At 56.5% G+C, this 18924-nt stretch overlaps 1 protein-coding gene across 2 annotated transcripts; it reads left to right on the top strand.

The window, feature by feature from the left end:
- Positions 1-3: 3 nt before the first annotated feature.
- Positions 4-17329, top strand: Npepl1 (aminopeptidase like 1). 2 transcript variants are annotated; one of them, XM_078051872.1, is made up of 12 exons: positions 4-211; positions 654-839; positions 1261-1431; positions 3947-4036; positions 4452-4533; positions 6018-6160; positions 11961-12038; positions 14332-14432; positions 14896-15019; positions 15330-15506; positions 15989-16099; positions 16637-17329. In XM_078051872.1, exons 1-12 carry the CDS (start codon positions 62-64, stop codon positions 16793-16795), a joined length of 1572 nt encoding a protein of 523 aa, XP_077907998.1. In that variant the 5' UTR covers positions 4-61; the 3' UTR covers positions 16796-17329. The 2 variants fall into 2 exon arrangements, with proteins under 2 accessions (XP_077907998.1, XP_005327144.2); XM_005327087.5 differs by lacking the exon at positions 4-211 and adding an exon at positions 218-453.
- Positions 17330-18924: the final 1595 nt, after the last annotated feature.

Below are 18924 nucleotides of genomic sequence, written 5' to 3'. Positions count from 1 at the left end.
GCCGGGGCGGCGCCGAGCGGGCCGGAGCGGGGCGCGGCGGCCGGCGGCCGGCGCGGGGAAGATGGCGAGCGTGGGGCTGCAGTTCCAGGCGAGCGCGGGGGACGCGGACCCGCAGAGCCGGCCCCTGCTGCTGCTCGGGCAACTGCACCACCTGCACCGCGTGCCCTGGAACCACGTCCGCGGGAAGCTGCAGCCCCGGGTCACCGAGGAGGTGAGCGGGCCGCGGCCGCCATGCGCCTGGGAGCCAGGCCCGGCGGCGCGCAGGCCCCGCCCGCGGACACGGCCCGCCCCGGGCCCCGCGGTCCCGGACGCCCGCGCCAGCCTGGCCTGCTGCGCCCGCGCCTCCCGGCCTGGTTCCCCGGACGGACGCGCAGGCCTGGCTTGCAGAGCCGGCCTTCCTCGTGGCATCTGGCCCCTGACCCCGTTCAGTGGAAACTGGCCAAGCCCCACCGAGTTGGTGTCCAAGTGTTGAATCAGAGGGGCCCCTGACCGTCTCAGGCCCAGGCTTGATCCCACGAGGGTGGGAGGTGCCAGCCAGGGACACACAGCTCTCACTTGCAGGGTGGGGCGCCTGGGAAGTGCTGGTGAGGCAGGCAGGGCCTGCTCCCGTGGCTGTTTGAAGTCTGGTCTCTCTTGTCTCCCTTATGATCTAGCTCTGGCAGGCCGCTCTGGCCACACTCAACCCCAACCCCACGGACAGCTGTCCCCTCTACCTGAATTGCGCCACCGTGGCAGCCCTGCCCTCCAGGGTGAGCAGACACAACAGCCCCTCCGCCGCCCACTTCATCACCAGGCTTGTGCGGACCTGCCTGCCACCTGGAACCCATCGTTGCATTCTGGTGAGTGCCTCTGAGAAAGGGCTGCTCTGGGAGCTCAGGGCCGTCTATGGAAAGCAGGACATTCTGGCCCCTGGGACCTCATATCACAGTCCCTGCCTTGTAAAAGGTCCCAAGAGACCAAGTGATTTACCCCAGGTCAGTGATAGTGGCCAAACAGAGGCTCCAGCCTAGATTTCCTGAGGCTAAGCCTCATGTCCATGCTTCCCTGTGTCTGGCAAGCTGGTGGCCAACATCCTCTTGCTTATGGAGCGAGAAGTGCTTCAAGTCACTCTGAAGGCACCTGAGGAATGGGATCACTAGGGCACCCATTCTGCAGGACTTTATCTGGAGCTGATGTTGGGGCTGCTCTAGAAAGCAGCTATGGGTGGCCCGTGGAGCCCCCTGGTCCTGGGCCCCACCTGCCTCTCTCCCTGTGCTGCAGATGGTCTGTGAGCAACCAGATGTCTTCGCCTCTGCCTGTGCCCTGGCCCGAGCCTTCCCTCTGTTCAGCCACCGCTCAGGGGCTTCTCGTCGCACAGAGAAGAGGACTGTCACAGTGGAATTTTTCCTAGTGGGACAGGACAACGGGCCAGTGGAATTGTCCACTCTGCAAGTGGGTGTCTAGAGGTGCATACCCTGTCCCTGGGCCCCCAGGAGCTCTCCACCTGAGAGATGCCGCCCCCTCCCAGGGGAGGACAGTAGGGCTGCTGCCATTCCTGGGAGTCCCCAGGGGGCAGTCACTGGGAGTCCAACATGGGAGGCACTGTTTTCAGGATTCTGTTCTGGCTGGATTTACACAACCACCCCGTTATGCCTGTACAGCGTCACCCTTCCCAGAGCACTTATATAGATGTTATTCCACTTGGTCCCGAGGATGGTCCTTTGCAGGCCAAGCTGGAAGCACTTCCAGCCTCTGAGCCTGTGTACGGGCCTGACCTGAAGCCCCTGGTCCCTCATAGCTGCCCTGACACCACTGCTGTGGCCTCGCCTCACTGGGCCACCCTGCTTCAGCAGCCAGACCCAGTCACCTGCTTCCTGCTCCAGAGCTTCCCCTTCACTTCTGTCTCAGGAAGGCCATCGCCTTCAGCCTGGTGAGACTCCCTCTCGGCCCCCCGCTTTGTCTGCAGCTCCTCTCTGAGCCCTGTAACGTCCCCCTCCAATGGAATTCCTTGCCATAGAAGGAGGGAACATGCTTCTGTCTCTGCCATTGAATCAACTCTTATTTCTCTTCATCTCCAGAATTTTAAATGACATAGTCCAATTGTTTTTCTTAATTCCCTTTATTTACCCACCACCCAAACCTGGGTTTTGCCCCCTTGCCACTGTTTTTAAGGGTCCTGCTTGCTGGACCAGAGCCTTGTCCCTTGTCCTTGAGGCTCCAGCCTGTTGGGAGCCAGCTTCCCATTTCTCCCAACCTGCCACAACCTCTCGTGCCCCCTTTCCAGCCTCTCCAAGCCCACCTTCTCCAAGCTGGGTGGTGTCAGGCACCTCTGGGCCCCCCTGCTCCCTGCCCCCTCTGTCTCCAGGGAGTTCTTCTGAGCTCCAGGCCCACCATTCCACAGACCTCAGGCTGGATTCCCCTTTCCCTCCACCTCTCGCCCACCCTGATCCTGTGCCCCACACCCCCATCTGCCTCCTGCTCAACTGTCCCTCAGTTGTCAAATGTATTCAGGGAGTGACACTCTGTAGCCTTTACACAGCCTTCTCCTTTCTCCTCACCAGGGAACCTCCTCAATGACCCCCGCCCCCCGCCCCCGGGCTCTGAGTCCTGTGGTTGCCCACTTGTCTGATGCTTTCGTGGATTAGTGTGTGGTGACCTGATGTGCTGCTCTTGAGTCCCTCAGGCATCTTTGGACCCCCAAAGTCTAGGATGATGCACATAGTAGGTCCTTACATAAGTGTGGACAGAATGAATGAATGGCCCTGCTCTGGTGATAAGGAGACAGGCCTGCCATCCCTTGCTTTGCGCCAGAGCTGAGCTTGGTGGGGCCTGCAAGGTCACGGCTGCCTCCCTTGAGGCCAGTGCTACTGCACTGATGCACTTCCCAGACAGGACAAGAGCTGCTGACAGGCGTCAGGGGCCGCACATCTCATATCTGAGCTGTCAAGTCCCGGGTCTCTACCTTTGAGGCTTCGGGGTTTAATTACCTGGGACAGGCAGTGGCTCAAGCAGCCAGCAGACAGGGCGGGGGCGGTGGCCAGGCTATTGGAATCGACCTCGCGCCTGCCCTCTGCGACGTGCCGGGCCTGGGGGAGCTGATGATGAACTCGGTGGCCCGCGCCCCCGCAGGCACTGTGCTGCTTTTCTCTTAATATCCTTTCCTTGCGGCCAGCGAGGAGGCCCTGATGCAGCCAGCTGCCTGAAGCGTCTGAGGCTTGGGGTGGGCAGTGGGAACCACTGTGGGGCAGGGGTCCTCCAGAGTCTGCTGTGGGCAGACAAGAGTGAGCAGGCGGGCGCAGGTGGGAGAGCAGCAGGTCTCTGGGCCCTATGACCTCTGCTTCTGGGTTCCTCACGGCCCCTCTCAGTGCTTTCTTGGGTGCTGGGTGGACGCATAAGGTCCCTGTGGTAGAGCTCAGTCCAGTTCCTCTCTCCCAAACCCTGTACCTAGAGCCTGCTGTCCAGTGACAAGGAGAACAGGGCAGTCGGAGCTGCATGCCCCCAGGAGCCTGTGACACTCACTTGGGGTCCCTGTGGGGGTAGCACGTCCAGTGACTGGGGAGTGGGTACAGGAGGAGGGTGGCCAGAGTTTGAAGGTGAAGGAAGGGTACTGAACCCAATGAGGCCAGAGGTGGCTGTGCCCAGCGTGCATTCAGTGTCCTTCAGATGTGGCAGGATGGCGGCGGGAAGATGGAAGTTTTGGAAAGGACCCTGAATAGGAAATCAGGGCGTTGGGCCTCCGGGCTGTGCAGTGCTAGGGGTCTGGGTGGTCACCATGTAGAACTCTCCATTTGTGGGTCCCAGTCTCAAGGGAGAGCAGATGGGCCTTCCTCTGTCTCCCACCTGTCTCCTGTGCCTGGGAACCTCTGGTGCCTTTGGGCTCCTGGGGAAATGGATGAGGAGAGAGTATCCTCTCCCCCCATCCCCCCAGGTCCCCAGCCCCTGTGACAGTCTTTTTCATTTTTCCTAGTGTTTAACAAATGCCACGGAAGGTGTGCGGCTGGCTGCCCGCATTGTGGATACGCCCTGCAATGAGATGAACACCGATGCCTTCTTGGAGGTTTGTCCCTGGCCTTTGCAAATGGTGGGGGCAGGGGGGCAACTGGGGTGGGTGTTGCAGACCCCAAGCAGAAGCAGCGAAACCTGGGGCTGTCCACACTCTCTGACCTGGCCCTGGAATCCTAAGGCTGTTTCCCATGAGGTTATTATGCTGTCCACCCAGCTCCAAGGCCGCAGCCTCAGCAAAGGGCACTGGGAGGACAAGGCCTGCCTTGAGACCCCAGCAGGCCCGCAGCCATGAACTGCAGGGAGCTGGCGAGGGTGGAGGGTGCGCCTTCATCACAAGAGTCCCAGCCGCTGGCCTCCAAGGCTGGCTCCTCTCCCACCACATGGATGTTGGCTCATTGCAGGCCCCAGCCTCGCTTTAAGGCCAGCCTCCTCATGGTCTCTGTTGCTTTTTCCGTGAATGTGTCCAGGAGATCAACAGAGTCGGAAAAGAGCTGGGGATCACCCCAACCATCATCCGCGATGAGGAGCTGAAGACAAGAGGCTTTGGAGGTGGGTGTGGGCTGGAGCCCTCAGGTTTGGGCCTGGTGTGGGTAGCCAGAGCCACTTGGTGGCAGGGGGACAGCGATCACATGGTGAATTGTCCCAAACTGCATCCTGTGTCTAAGCCCAGGCCAGAACCTGGGAAGCAGACCATCTCTGGGGGAGGGAGGGGCAGCCGTCCAGGTTCTGATGCACATTCTGGAAGCCGCTAGGCCCAAGTCCTTCCCCCTAGCAGCCTCCACACCCTGTGCATCCCACTCCCAGGCCAGCTCAGCAGAGCCTCTCTGTTCCTCGAATACACAAGTTCACATCCCAGTCAGGACCTTTGTGTGGGTGGCTCTCCAGTGGGAATCTTCCACACAGGACATCCTGCGGTGGGGGCTGTCCTGCTTCACCTCTGTCTCTGTCCTGCCTCGCTTGCGGGAGCACGTCCTCAGAGGCCTCCCCTGACTGCTCAGGCCATCCTTCCCCTGGGAACCAGAGAAAGGCATGTGCCTGGGCTGCCCCGGGGCTTTCCCAGGGCTGGGGGCTGGGGGTCCGGTGCTGTAGTTACCTGTGGCTGCCAAACAGATTAGCCCCAAGGTAGCTGGCAGCTGGAGGCAATAGACAGCTTCCCACACCTCCATGGGGACTTGGGGATGCCTCCGTGGCCCAGGGCCTCTCCCTGCTGTGCCCTGTGCCTCTCCACGGGTAGCTCACAGCACGGCAGCTGCCCTCAGAGCTGGGCTCTAGGGAGAGTGGGAGGTGGGAGCCTGCTTTTTTGTCATCTCATCCCAGGAGAGGCATCTTGTCACCTCTGCTGTGCTCTTGGTTAGGACTTGCCCATACTGCACAGGACGTGAATACCCAGTGGAGGGGTCACTAAGCGCACCCACAGACACATAAACCAGGAGGTAGAAGCCTCCTAGGTTGGGGCAAGTTTCTCAGAGGTGGTGTTTGCCTTGGGTTCTGCGGGAGCTTGTCCGGCAGCCACCATGACCTCTTGACTCAGAGGCCCAGGCACCAGGGGGTGTGGCCTCTGCCCTGGGAAGTTCTGTTTTTCTTGGGAAAAGTGGCATGTAAACCCGGGGGGTGAGCAAGCCATGGGTTGTGGGAGTGGGCTGCGGCAGGCAGTACAGGCTTCCCAGGCAGGCAGGCTCAGGGCCGGGGGATGAGTGTGGGCCGGGTGGCCTTGAAGCGTCATCCAAGAATGATTTTACTCTGGGAGCCTGTTCGTTTCCTTTTGGAAATGATACAGTGTTTTTTTTTGCTCAGTAGATTTTCTTGCCTGATGATACTTTGCACAGGATCACTAGCAGCCTCAGACATTGGAACTAATTTGCGCTCCCAGGTTCCATGCAGGCTGGGGCAGGAGGGAGCTGGGCCAGGGCTAGGGCAGCACAGCTGTCCAGGAGAGTATCTGTGAGCCAGTATCCGGGGTGGATGTGCCCAGGGCCTTCTGGAGTCCCTGCCTGTGCAGCCTGCACCTCACCCTCCTCTCCCTACTCCTACAGGGATCTATGGGGTAGGCAAAGCTGCCCTGCACCCCCCAGCTCTGGCGGTCCTCAGCCACAGCCCGGACGGAGCCACGCAGACCATTGCGTGGGTAGGCAAGGGCATCGTCTATGACACCGGGGGCCTCAGCATCAAAGGGAAGGTGAGGTGGGTCCAAGGGTTGGGTCAAGGCCAGCTCATCGTGCTCCCCCAGAGCGGCCGTAGGGAGATAGCCAGGTTCCCTAGGGCTCAGAGTTGGGATGATTTAGGGAGGGAGTCCATGAGTCTTTTCCTTTTCTGAGAAGGAGCAGTTTTGTGGGGACACTTGGAGCTCACGCTTGGTACAGGACACAGGAACAGCAAACCTTGGACAGTCGCCAGAGGGGAGCCACAGAAATGGTGAAAGGGTGAGAAGCAGGGCCAGGGAGGTCAGGCTGAAGAGCTGGCGGGTCTCCTGGTCCACCCCAGGTTTCCATGAAGGAATGCTGTGTGGCGGGGCTGAACAGGGCCTCTCAGAAACAGGTGCTCCACCAAGGCGAGGGAAGCACTTCTTAGGGGGATGTGCTGAGTGGCTGTCCACGGAGAACCTGTGATATGGCTTCTCGAGGGCATGCCCGGATGCCTGAGGAATGTCAGCGCTGACCTTCACCTGTGTGGCCAGCACTCTCCACACGGGTGTCCATCTGGGCAGCTGACTTGGCACACTGTGGAGCAGCCACTGTGCCCAGGCCTGGGATGGGCTCTCAGGGAAGGTCTGGGAAGGAGCCAAGTGGGAAGGGAGTACCTCGACTCCCTAGGAGACCCAGAAGAGGGCCTAGGAGAGAAAAGGGCAGCGGGGAGAGAACAAGCTCCGCTCATCCAGAGAAGGCCCCAGGAGCTGGCCACAGCCAGAGGGCCCACACATGCATGCCCTTGACCCATATGGTTTAGAAGTTGAACACTTCAAAACAGGAAAAGTTCTCTAAAAGACTGGATTCTTCATCATTTGTAAACTCAGAAGTTCTGGATTCTCACCTGGTACATTCCTCCGGGGCTGAGTGGTGGCTACCTCGTGAGCACAGCCTCCATCCCTGGTTTGTCGCAGGCCCCTCCACTCCCTGTTGCCTCCCTGACATTGATCCAGTGTTGGTTGGTGTTTAGGGTAGAGACTTGTGCTGCTGTGATGAGTACTTCCTGCATACCTAAAGTATTTAATACCTGGAGTGGATGATGGTTTTTTAATATCCCTCCTCTAAAAAAAAACAAAATTATTTTCAGGACTAATCAGGAAATGAAACTAATAATAAAGGTTTAAAAATAGCCCCACCAATAGTGAACACTCTTTTATTGAATTCCCTACATATTAATATGCTAGTAAAGAAATTAAAAAGAAAATAAATATCCCAGTACAAGTAAAGAAACCAGCAGTGCACAATACTTTAAATATCATTAGTGTATTTTTTAAATTTTTTTTGGTGGTGCTGGGGATTGAACCCAAGGCCTTGTGCATGTGAGACGAGCATTCTACCAACGGAGCTACATCCCCAGCCTCTCATTAACGGATTTTTTAATAGAAAAAAACTTAAGCCTCCATGTTGGTCTGTTGTAATGGACGCTGTGCTCGAGTGTTTGGGCCTCGGCTTTTCCGGGCTTACCTTCCTCACATCAGCCTTCTCCACTCATCCGTGTCCGACAAGCAGCCCCAGCTCCTGTCTGTCTTTAGTCACCACTGGTGCAACGATGCTGCTAATTAGATTGTGAGGCATTTGGGTCACATGAGGTGATGGAGGTGCAGATACTGAGGTCCTCACCACAGGACTCCGTGGAGATTTCTGGACATCCTGTCCCACAGGACATTCCACAAACTGCAGCACTGGCCATGCTCTCGGTTCCCCAGGATCCACTCTAACGGCTTTCATGTGTGGACAGAATGGCAGAGGGAGAGGGGACCAGCCGGGGCCCCAGTCAGCAGAGCCAGTCCCTAAAACCCTTGCCAGTGGCTGGCAGGCGGGCAGGGGTGCAGCTGGCCAGCATATCCTCCTGTAGGAGGGCACTGCCCAGGGATGAGTGAGGAAGAGATGGGCACAAAGCTTCACAGACACGGTTAAGATGCAGCAGACGCCAAAGCAGTTGTTCACGTTTCCACCAGCCACGGGTGTTCTTTGAAAGAAATCTTTGATTACTGACACCTTAGAGACACCAGTGCACAGTTATACTAACAAGGAGGCCCACTGTGAGCCCCTCACAAATACTTTTAAATCCTGCACAAGCCATGCGCCCCCACCGGGTACTGGCTGCCTGCCCTGCACCCACACTCCCTTGCTGTTGCCCTGGGCAGCTGCTTCCTGGCCTGCAGAGGGTGGCCTCTCTTCTCCTGGGATCCGATGCTCATTCTTAAGGTTGGCTTGTTGGAGGGCCAGAGGAAGACGCAGGGTTTCTTCCTGGGAACATCTCCTGCCCATGGCTCTAACTCTGCTTCCTTGGGCGCCTAACTCACCTGTTTGGTCTCAGACAGGTGGCTCCAGGGAGGCCTTGGTCTCAGGAGAGCTAGAAGAGAAAACATCATGGGGTACCTTCCATGGCTCCAGGTCATTCTCCAAAAATGAGACAGCCCCAGCCTCCTTCTAAGGTCAGAGTACTGTGCAGGCCCTGTGCTACATGGAATGGCCCAGTGCCCAGGACCATCCACTTTGAACTTGTCCACCTGTCCCCTGCACTTAGAACTGTTAATGAGTCGGCCTTTTCCTGAGCCTTACGAGGCTGGGCTCTGGGCTACTCACTGAGCCCCCACCCTCCCCACCCAGAAGTTGGCAGATTCAAGTCAGGACCTGAAGGTACTCACAACCTCACCTAAGGACTGGTACAAAACTCAACACAGGGAGAAATATAGTGGCCATCTCAAGAGCAAATGGTGTAGCAATTGCCCTTCTCAAAAAGCAAGCTGGTTGGGGCCAGCAGAGCTCCCAAGTTTGCAAGAACCGTTGCAATTTCATTTGCAGAGATTTCAAAGGCAAATCAGGATCAGCATGGAATAGCAAGTCTCAGATGTTACTCTGGACCCCTTTATACTCTTAAAAAGTATTAATACCAAAGAGGCTTTATTTATCATGTATCTGAAACTCAAGAACCAGTGGACTTTTTGGTAGAGCACACTATTGACATTGATAGTGACACCTATTAATACTTATTAATATCACTGTGCTAGAAATTAAAACTGAGATGTGTAAAAGATCTTTATAATTCATCTGAAAACAACACAAATCTGTTACACATTAACATAAGCAGAATAATTTTGTGAAAAAACTCCAAAAATTTTAAAAAATATAATGAGAAGAGTAGCATCGTACATTTTTGGCAACTCGCTAGTATCTGCTTAATAGAAGTCAGCTGGGGTCTGTATCTGCCTCTGTGTCCAGTCTATTGCAATATGTTTCATTCATAATATATTAAGAAAATCTGGCCTCACACATTTTATGATTGGAACAGGGAGAAATATGTCGGGTAATCAGTCATTCTTTGCTATTACACCAAAACTCGACAAGTGGTATTTTCTTAAAGGTTGGTTATGACATGAAATCTGAAGCCATCAGTGCACTTCTGAGCTCTCATCTACTAGTTGTTGAGCCTTAGACGTGTGTTTGTCATATCATTCATGGGTCATTTGGAGAATATGGGTTCACAGAGGGAGGCAGAAACCCCACATTTTAACACATCTAACTATATACTTTCAAAAGCTCAGATTTGCTAATGTCACTGCCCAGCTCATCAGAAAAATCCTTGTGTCAGGGGGAGCCCATCAGGTGGTATGTGGACGTTTTCCAAGGTTCTGATCTGTGCTTGAGAGCTCAAGAGTTACCATTGGTGATAACCAGTGTTGGCTGTTTGCTGGAGATGAGAAGCTCACTTTGTTCACTTTAGAAAATACCTGCCAGATACCTCCATGTGAGTGCCTCCCTTGTCTCTTGCCCCTAGGCAGAGTGACTGGTAGAGCCCTTCTCTCAAACAGAGGCCACAGAGCTTCTACTGGGACCAGCCACCCTGGCAGACATAGCAGCAGTGCCTTGGCTACACAGAACAGTGATAGTGCTTACACTTGGGGTCGAGGTCTCGAAAATCAACTGCACTGCTCCAGCAAGGGACTTCCTCAGTGAAATTTCTTTTCCTGGATGGCCTGGGGAGGAACTCAGTGACTCCTCATTCTCTTGGGCTGTGGCTGTGATCCTGTGGGGGGCTCCAGCTCTTTCACCCTCCCTGGACTTCTGCACCATTAGTTAATGAACAAAAAGGGTGAATGACTCTAAGCATCACCAGGATCATCGCTTCTTTTTTAAAGATGGAAAGGACACTCAGGGGCTGGTGGAACTTTGTGCAATCAATCGAGCTATATTCGTGAACCTGGCAGTTTTCTGCCTATGATTGGGAGGTGGCACAGTGGCACCTGTGACAAGGACATGTGATGTTCCGAGGACATGCGATGTTCCGAGAACAGCCGTCTGGAGACGGTTTCTGTGCAGATCATTTTGAAATAGTTAGATTTCAAACCCAAGGCCCCGTTTTTCCATTTATACAGCCCCATGCCTGCCCAACAATTAGGGCGAAAAGACAGTTTGTTTTCAGTAGTGCTAGATGGATCATTTCCACTCAATTATAAAAGCAGCTCAGTTTATATCTAAAAATACTTTCCACCAAAATTGAAGACTCATGTAATACAATCAGGGCTCAAGAATCACTCAGTGAATTTGAAGTTCAAATCTTTATGTCTGAGCACCTGTTGTTAATTTAAAATATGAACTTGTCAGTTACAGCTGGGAACCTATAAAATGTAGACGTGTGTAAGCACTCTCGCGGTTGTAGTTTATGGAAGATGGCTCTCCCATCCTCACAGGGCGTGTCTCTACCTAGGGCTCCGGGACCCAGCTCAGTCAGGAGATGTTGAACTGTGGAGGAAGGTGGAGCTGGCCCTTTCTGATGGGATGCACTGACATTAGGGTGACCAGGTTGTGCTGACAGCTAGAGGTGGGGACCAGGGACAGGAGGCACCCACCCAGAGAAGCAGCAGCAAAGGGCAGACAGCCAGGTGGAGGTGGTTCCGGGAAGGTGCTGGTGGAGGGTAAGGGCAGGAATTGAGAGGAGTGTGAGAGTGTGCCAGGCTGGCAGGTCAGAAACCAGGGTGGGGTCCTGCTCAGGACAAGTGGACAGGCTGCCGTGCACCCCAAGCTGTGCCTAGAGAGGGAGAACCCCCAGGGGGGCCTTCCACAGCCTTGAGGCTTACTCTGCCAGGGCTCTGCTGCTGGGAGCCAGAGCCATGCAAATGCCAACTGCCAGGCTGTTGTACGGGGTGCTGGCTGGGCAGCAGCCTTCCTTACCCTAAGTGTGTGGGGCAGGAACCTGCAAGGTGTGGAGAACACAAGCGAGTTGGCTCGTTGGTGAGCTCATCACCTCAGGATTCCGAGTCCAGGAGGGACCATAATTTTGATGGCCACCTGGAAGCCTGGTCCAGACCCTCCATGCTGACCGGTATCCCTGGGGGAGCCACAGAAGCTTCCTGCACCTTGGTTTCTTCCTCACAATTCAGGTGGAGAAGTGGATGTGAAGAGGCCCTGCCGATAGACCCAGGCTGACATGGGGGCTGGGTGGCTGGATCAGTGTGGTGCTGGTGTTCGTGATGCTCCACACTGCGAATCCAGAGCTCTGGGTGGCTCTCGCTCTCCCTACCTCCCAGTTACCACTTAGCAGTTCCAAACTCTACTGAAACCAAAGGGTGCCCCCGTCCTTGGCCGTTTCCTCCCGCTGCTTAGAGAATAGCTCCTTCGAGAGTCAGTGTCATGCATCCTGGGCGAGCTCCATGGCCTGGCCTCAGGTCCTCGTGGGCTGGGAGCCCTGTGTGGGGCTGTGCAGGTGGGGTGGGGGCTGCAGGGACAGCTGCCAGCTGGACTGCATGTCCCCATGAGTCATTCTCCTGCCCCACTGTTGTGCTTCTGCAGACCACCATGCCTGGGATGAAGCGGGACTGTGGGGGTGCCGCAGCTGTCCTGGGGGCCTTCAGAGCTGCCGTCAAGCAGGTGAGTGAGACCCCATCCTCTGCAGGTGCTCGTTCTGGGCTTTCCTGTGGGCTCTGCCCTGCGCTTTCCACTCCAGCCCCAGCCAGGGTCCCTCCTGTGTCTGCACAGCTGGGCCCGTCCCTTCTCTGCACTTGGGTCCTTCATGGGTCCCAGAGCTTCTCTTCTTTTATCAGGGCTGCTCTGGATGATCATGTCTTCCTCAGACTGTGAGAGCCTGAGGGCAGGTCCACCCTGCCCACTACTCAAGGCCTGGCTTGGATTGAGGGAGGCTGGCCTAAAGCCACGTGGCATGCAGTAAGCATGATCCCAAAGAACGGACCCTGGGCTGAGCCCCCCGCCCAAGTGTTCCAGTCATTCCACCCACAGCCTTGTGGGCATCGACACTCTTCTAGGAAATGTCTCCCCAGGATTGACTCCCCCACTCCCATGCCCAGCCTGCTTCCTCCCTCACTTTGGTAGAAACTCAAGACTTGACCTTGCCTGCTGGCTGTGATCACTCTTGGGTGACATCCTGGGAAGCCCAGAAGTCCCAGAGCAGTAAAACATGCTTATTTAACAGAGTGTGCCCTGGGTGTCCTAAGCCATAAGCTCCTTATTGCAGCTTTTCCAAGGCAGCTTTTGAGAGTCTGAGCCCTTTAGTGTTACTAGATACAGGATGTTCTTCTCCCTTAGGCACTACCCGAGAAGGCTGGTTCCTTGGGGTAAACTTAAAATTGAAAAACAAAAACCCAGAAGGTCTTGACACAGTTGTGGCTCAGACTGGTCAGGTGTTCCACCTGTAGCCTGCATGGGAGAGGAGCCAGAGGCCAGTGCGGGGCCTCCTGGTTTTCTGTGTGCCTCCCATATGGCTTAGGTGGCTCCCTCTAACAGTCGTTGCAGCCCGGTCCGTGGGTACATGGGAGGTACAGGATGCCAGAGGTTGGAACATCCCAGAGTCCCTGCTCCACTGTCAGGCTGGCTCTTGCCTGTGCCCTGCTAGTGCCTCACGTGGACAGGGTCTTCTAGGGCTTACAGGTGAGCACTGCTGTCCTGCAGAGCCCAGGTGGGGGCATTTGGAGAAGGAGCAGGTGTCTGTGCTCCTTGCTGGCTGGAGACTAACAAGGGAAGCGGCCAGCATTCAATAAGGCCCTTGCCTGGCGCAGCTGCTGGGCTGCAGGTGGTGACACCAGACTCCTACTGCCTGGCCCTTCCCTTCCTCCCCCCAGGACCTCACTGGCACATCCAGACCTCACTTCCCTGGAAGATATGCGTATCAGAAGGGAGCTCAGGGAGCCGGCCCAGCTGTAGGGTGCTCACTGTGGGAGAGTTGGAGGGATCATAGGGCCATTTACCCTGACTGCTGCTCCAGCAGGGTGCCCTCTGGCACATGGGACAGGCTGGCTGGAAAATGCCGCAGAGCAGACTCTTTCCAGTTTGAATTCCCTTTTCACAGGAAGCCCCTTGGCAGTTCACACTGATGCATTAGTGGGCAGCCATGAGGGGTGTCAGTTCCCCTCTGCCTGCAGGGCCATAGCCAGTGACCTAAGGGGTACCAAGGGCCCTGCTGAATATAAAAATCCCCCTCCCACAGGCACCGTGGCCACAGGCTCCATGTGGACACTGCCGTCCATCTTGTTTGCAGTCTCCTGCGGGCCTCAAGAAGGAATGTGCCTCAATGAGAGCCACAAGATAAATAATGACGTAGTGATTCAGCCCACAGAGCAGCCTCGGAAGCCCCATACCCACTCTGGTGGGGATCAGCAAATGAATGGAGAATAACCAGGGACCATTTCTTACAATGGGATTCTGATCACTAACCATAGAGGGGACAATGGGAATAGGAAGTCATCTGGCCAACACCACAGTGATCATTCTTTCAGGTACAAATGATCAACAGGTGTTAAGAGTGGAGCGAGGAAGCAGGTGGGAAGCAGGCTGGTTAGAGGCCCGTGTTCATTGGAGCATGGCACTTGCTGTAGCCATGCGCAACTCCAGAACAGGGGCACAGTCGAGGTGTGCCTCCTGATACTGTGCTCTGGGAAGGACACAGCTCTCCGGTGGGAGTCCTGCTAGAACACATGACCACAACGTAGTCATGCCAGACCACACAGGTTCCAGAGGACAGGGGCTCAGGAGACGCACCCATGAGTGCACTGGTGGAGCAGGTGGCATCCCATCGGGTCTTGCCTGGAGCTGCCTGCTGTGCACCTGGGAGCTTCTGTCTGTCTATCTTTGAGTCTGAGAGCTCCTGGCTGGCCCTATCCCTCCTAAGCCTCCAGCTGTATCTGAAGCCTCTGCCCACTTCTCCCTCCAGGGTTTCAAAGACAACCTCCATGCTGTGTTCTGCTTGGCTGAGAACTCAGTGGGGCCCCGTGCCACGAGGCCTGATGACATCCACCTGCTGTACTCGGGAAAGTAAGGCTGGACTTGCCCTTCCCTGATCCCTTGCTGCCTTTACCCTATAGTGTGCACTTGTGGCCTTCTTCCCAGGGTCAGGCCAAGTCAGCCCTAAATTCAGCCAAGGGTGGGAGGAACTCCACCATGATGCCATCTGTGCTGCCCTGTAGGGGGACAGGGTGTCCCTGCCTCCTAGGGAAGGATGGGGATGGTCGGGAATCTTGAGGGACCAGGAGCTCTAAATGAAGTCTCTGTGGAGCTGGGGTGTGGATCAGTAGTAGAGCACTTGCCTAGCATGTGTGAGGCACTGGGTTCAATCCTCAGTATCAATAAAAATAATTAAAGAAAATAAAGGTATTATGTCCATCTACAACTAAAACAATATTGAAAAAATAAATGGAGTCTCTGTGGTCCCAGAGGGGAGTCCCTCTCGTCACCCCGGAGAGCTGCATTCCTGAGTGGGCTCTCTGCTGACCCCCAGGACAGTGGAGATCAACAACACAGATGCAGAGGGCAGGCTGGTGCTTGCTGATGGCGTGTCCTACGCCTGCAAAGACCTTGGAGCAGACATTATCCTTGACATGGCCACGCTGACCGGGGCTCAGGTGGGTGCCCCAGGCTTAGCTGTAGCTGCTGAGAGGCTGAGGTGGGGAAGGCAGGTGGGATGGGGATGCTGGCATCAAACTTCTCACCTTCAGCTGAGGTGGCAGGAGGGGTTTGTGCCACGCAGGTAAAGAGGCGAGCTGGGACCCTGACCCCTAGCCTGTCCTCCACAGGCTCTAGCTCACAGTGCGGTTTCTTTCTTTTGGGTTCTCACACCTCTCTGTTGGTTTCTTTGTTTCCCTGTCTGCCTCTCTGTCCCTCTTTTGTCTTTTGTGTTTCTCTCCTGCCCTCCTCCTGGTTACGCTGACCCAGGGCATCGCCACAGGGAAGTACCATGCAGCCGTGCTCACCAACAGCGCCGAGTGGGAAGCGGCCTGTGTGAAGGCCGGCCGGAAGTGCGGGGACCTGGTGCACCCCCTGGTCTACTGCCCGGAGCTGCACTTCAGCGAGTTTACCTCGGCTGTGGCTGACATGAAGAACTCGGTGGCGGTAGGTCTGAGGCTAGGGGCTGTGCCCAGACAGGTGGGCAGGCCATACCCCCACGGGGTTCATGCTCCCTGGAGACTGTGCCCAGAGCTGCAGAAGCAATGCTGGGGCTCCTGTGTGGCGTGTCAGGGTACAGTTGCAGGTCCAGGAAGAGCCTGTTCAGTTCGCAAGGCAGACAGGCCTCTCGCTGGCCTCCCTGCCACTTATCTGGGGCTCTGTACTCACTCCTGGGTCTGAGTCAGTTGCCACATTGGGTCCCCCACTGCTCCCCCTGTCCTGGAGTGGAGCTGACTCCTCAGCCCGTGGCTAAGGCCCTCCAGCTGGACCTCAGCCTCCCCTCACATTTGCTGCTGGCCACATGGGCTCCTCACAGCCATGGTGAGGCTCAATCGAGGGATGATGGGACAGGGCAGACATGGCGGGAGACCCCACAGGCACCTGGGAGCTACCCAAACCCCTCCTGCTGCTGCATCTGGCCTCTGCAGGACCGTGACAATAGTCCCAGCTCCTGCGCGGGCCTCTTCATTGCCTCACACATCGGCTTCGACTGGCCTGGGGTCTGGGTCCACCTGGACATCGCCGCACCAGTGCATGCAGTAAGTGCCTTGGACCACCCCGGTGTCCTTGCCTCCTGCTAGGATACTCCCCTGCCCCACCCCTCCTTGCTGGCCTGGGCCAGCCCCTCCTCTTGTCCTTATGGAGCCTCTCTGTCTCCAGAGCTGCTGACCGAGCTCAGTCTGTGTCAAGGGTCACATTGTCCATGGCCCAGCCTCCGGCCAGCTGTGATACCCCCCCCACCTCTGGTCTCTTCATCCCTGGGAATAGAGTGGTTGCCTTGTGTTGTCCCTCCTAGCTACCCCATGCTCAGCAAGGGGCCCAGGACTCTCCTTCTGACTCCTCCCCATCCTGAGCAGATCTGGGGGTTCAGGAACAGCATTTGGGGTTGTGCCCAGGGCCTCACCCATTTGTTGGCCCTGAGGGTGGCAGGACGCGACTGGGAGGCCCAGGACTCTGGCTGTGCTCCAGGATCCCCTCCCCAAGAAAAGGCCTGGGGGAACCTGCCTTGGTAGGCTGGCCGGCCAGGGCCAGGAGGAGGCTGTGGGAGCTCAGGGTTTCTCCCCCCTCTGCCACAGGGTGAACGAGCCACTGGCTTTGGAGTGGCTCTTCTGCTGGCACTCTTTGGTGGAGCCTCTGAGGATCCCCTGCTGAACCTGGTGTCCCCACTGGGCTGTGAGGCAGAGACACAGGAGGGTACCGTGGGTCGGGACTCCAAGAGACGCAGGCTCGTGTAAGACCAGCCTCCCGCCTTGGCCTGGAGGCCAGGCTTTTTACCTCACTTTGCACTGATTAATTTTAAGCAATTTAAAGATCAGACCTTAAGATGGGCCTTGGTTGGTTTTTGTGTGTGACCGGGTGGCAACGGAAACAGCTCCTTCCCACGTCTTAGAAGATAGCTTGGGGCTTGGTGGGGTCCAGGGAGGGGCTGGGGTGGAAGCATTGGGGTTTGTTTCTGTTCGAGCTATCTGCAGGTCTCCTCTGTCCGCTTCTGCAAACTGTGCTTCCCCTGCACCCTGGGGCCCGTAGCACCACCTGAGCCCAAAGGCTGCCCACCTCTGCCTGTGCTGTCTCTGGCCCAGATCCTGCTCATGGCAGCTCCATGCTGAAAGCTCAGGCCCTCGCTCCAAGTGACGCCTCAGGGGCATTCAGCCAGCCCACCCCCAGAAAGATGTGACTGGCTGCCAGGGACCCCACTCTGTGGGGTAAGAGGAGTCCTCCCTGGCCCTGTGGAATTCACTTGAATTTTAAATAAATATGACCACACCACATCCTGGCTTTGTCTCATTCTTTCCCCCACACCTATGTCTTAAAAACAGACCTGGTGTCTACTGTGGTAGGGGGCTCAGGCCACCACCAGCTTCTTCCACTAGTTCTGGCTTTTGAGATCCAGCCAATCAAGCTCTTTTTGCAGACAAGAGCCCTGGAGTCTGGGGTGGAAGATGGCGGCTGCAGGTCCAGCTCAGCTGTTCAGGTTGTCTGAGAATGCACAGCACACACTAATGTGGAGGCTCTATGGGCTTTTATGGCTCTTCCAGGGTCCCACAGCCTATAGGGAGGGCTATCTGGCTCCCTGCACATTCCAGACTGTGTTTCCTTGGCTCTAACCTCACTCCGAGCAGAATCCTAAGCAATGTAGGCTGGACTCCTGGAAACCAATCCTGGATTCAGAGTCTGTTCCTCATACCTGGGGCCCAAGTAAAGCAGGTATGGAAGCCAGGTTCCCACAAGTTTGGATGACAAAGTCTCTGCTACCTTTTGTCTTTCATCCCAGTGGAGCTGGGGAAGAGATTAGAACTTAGGTCCTGACAAATGGGGTGGTGGCAGCCACCTTTTCCATGGGGGTCGTGGGAATGAGGAACCTGGCTGCAGGTCTGGAGGGCTCACATCTCTAGCTGTGTCCTGAGCCCACAGGCCACCTTGCTCCAATCGTCCCTGGACCCCAGGTCCCTCCACAGCTCTGGAAATCAAGGTGACTCTGGACCTGGCCGCAAGCAAATATTTATTAACTGCCTGCTGTATACAATGCCCTGGCTCCAAGGCCCAATCCTGTCTGAGAAAACGCACCCCCACAATAAAAGTAGTTGTGGGCAGCGGCCACGTGAGGGGGAGACAGCAGGCTCCTGAGCACTGGGGAGGCACGGCCAGTGGCTGGAGGGGCTGGGAGCCTTCACGGGTCATTAGCTTGCTTAATGGCTTGCAATAAGCAGCTCTTGCCCGGCTTTCCTGAGATACCCCAGAGGAGGCAGAGGTCACCGAGGTGGTCTGGCTCCTTCTCTGGGGCAGCTGGCACCATCCGCTCCCCCCGCCAGGGGGCTGCTTCTGCATGGATACAGGATGTAGGGTCAAGGAGCAGGGGAGGAACTCAGTCTCCCTTGTGTGGACACAAAGGCAGCCTCAGGGCCGGGACCCAGCTGGGGACCAGCTGCAGGCCCAGGGTCTGGCCTGCGTGCCCGTGTCGGGGAAAGTGGGAGCCAGCCAAAGGCCTTACTTTCCTGGGGGCCAAAAGGCTTTAGGATGTGACGGCTGCTTGCCCTGGCTCCCCTGGAGCCCTGGCAACAGGGTCACAGCAGTTGGGCCGCTGGTGGGAGCATGGACGCCCTCTCGGGTCCACTTGACTGTGGATTCCAGCCAGCGGCCTAGGAAATGAGCTTGGTACTTGGGGGATTCTCAGCTCCTGCCCACCCAGTCTGTAGAATGGGAAGCTGTGTCGGCTGAGCAGGCCGTCACACTCCACAGAGATTCTCATGGGGGCGAGGGGTGCCAGGGAAGTGCCCCTGGGTGAACCAGGCCATACCCATCATCACCAGCAAGAGCAGCCCACCACCTGTTCTTACTCCTCTCGCCTCTGCACACTGTGTCCCTC

This window comes from Ictidomys tridecemlineatus, chromosome 5, assembly GCF_052094955.1.
Source record: "Ictidomys tridecemlineatus isolate mIctTri1 chromosome 5, mIctTri1.hap1, whole genome shotgun sequence".
NCBI lineage: Eukaryota > Metazoa > Chordata > Mammalia > Rodentia > Sciuridae > Ictidomys > Ictidomys tridecemlineatus.
The sequence above is the reverse complement of the archived record's forward strand: the minus strand, read 5'-3'. Positions and strand labels throughout refer to the sequence as shown.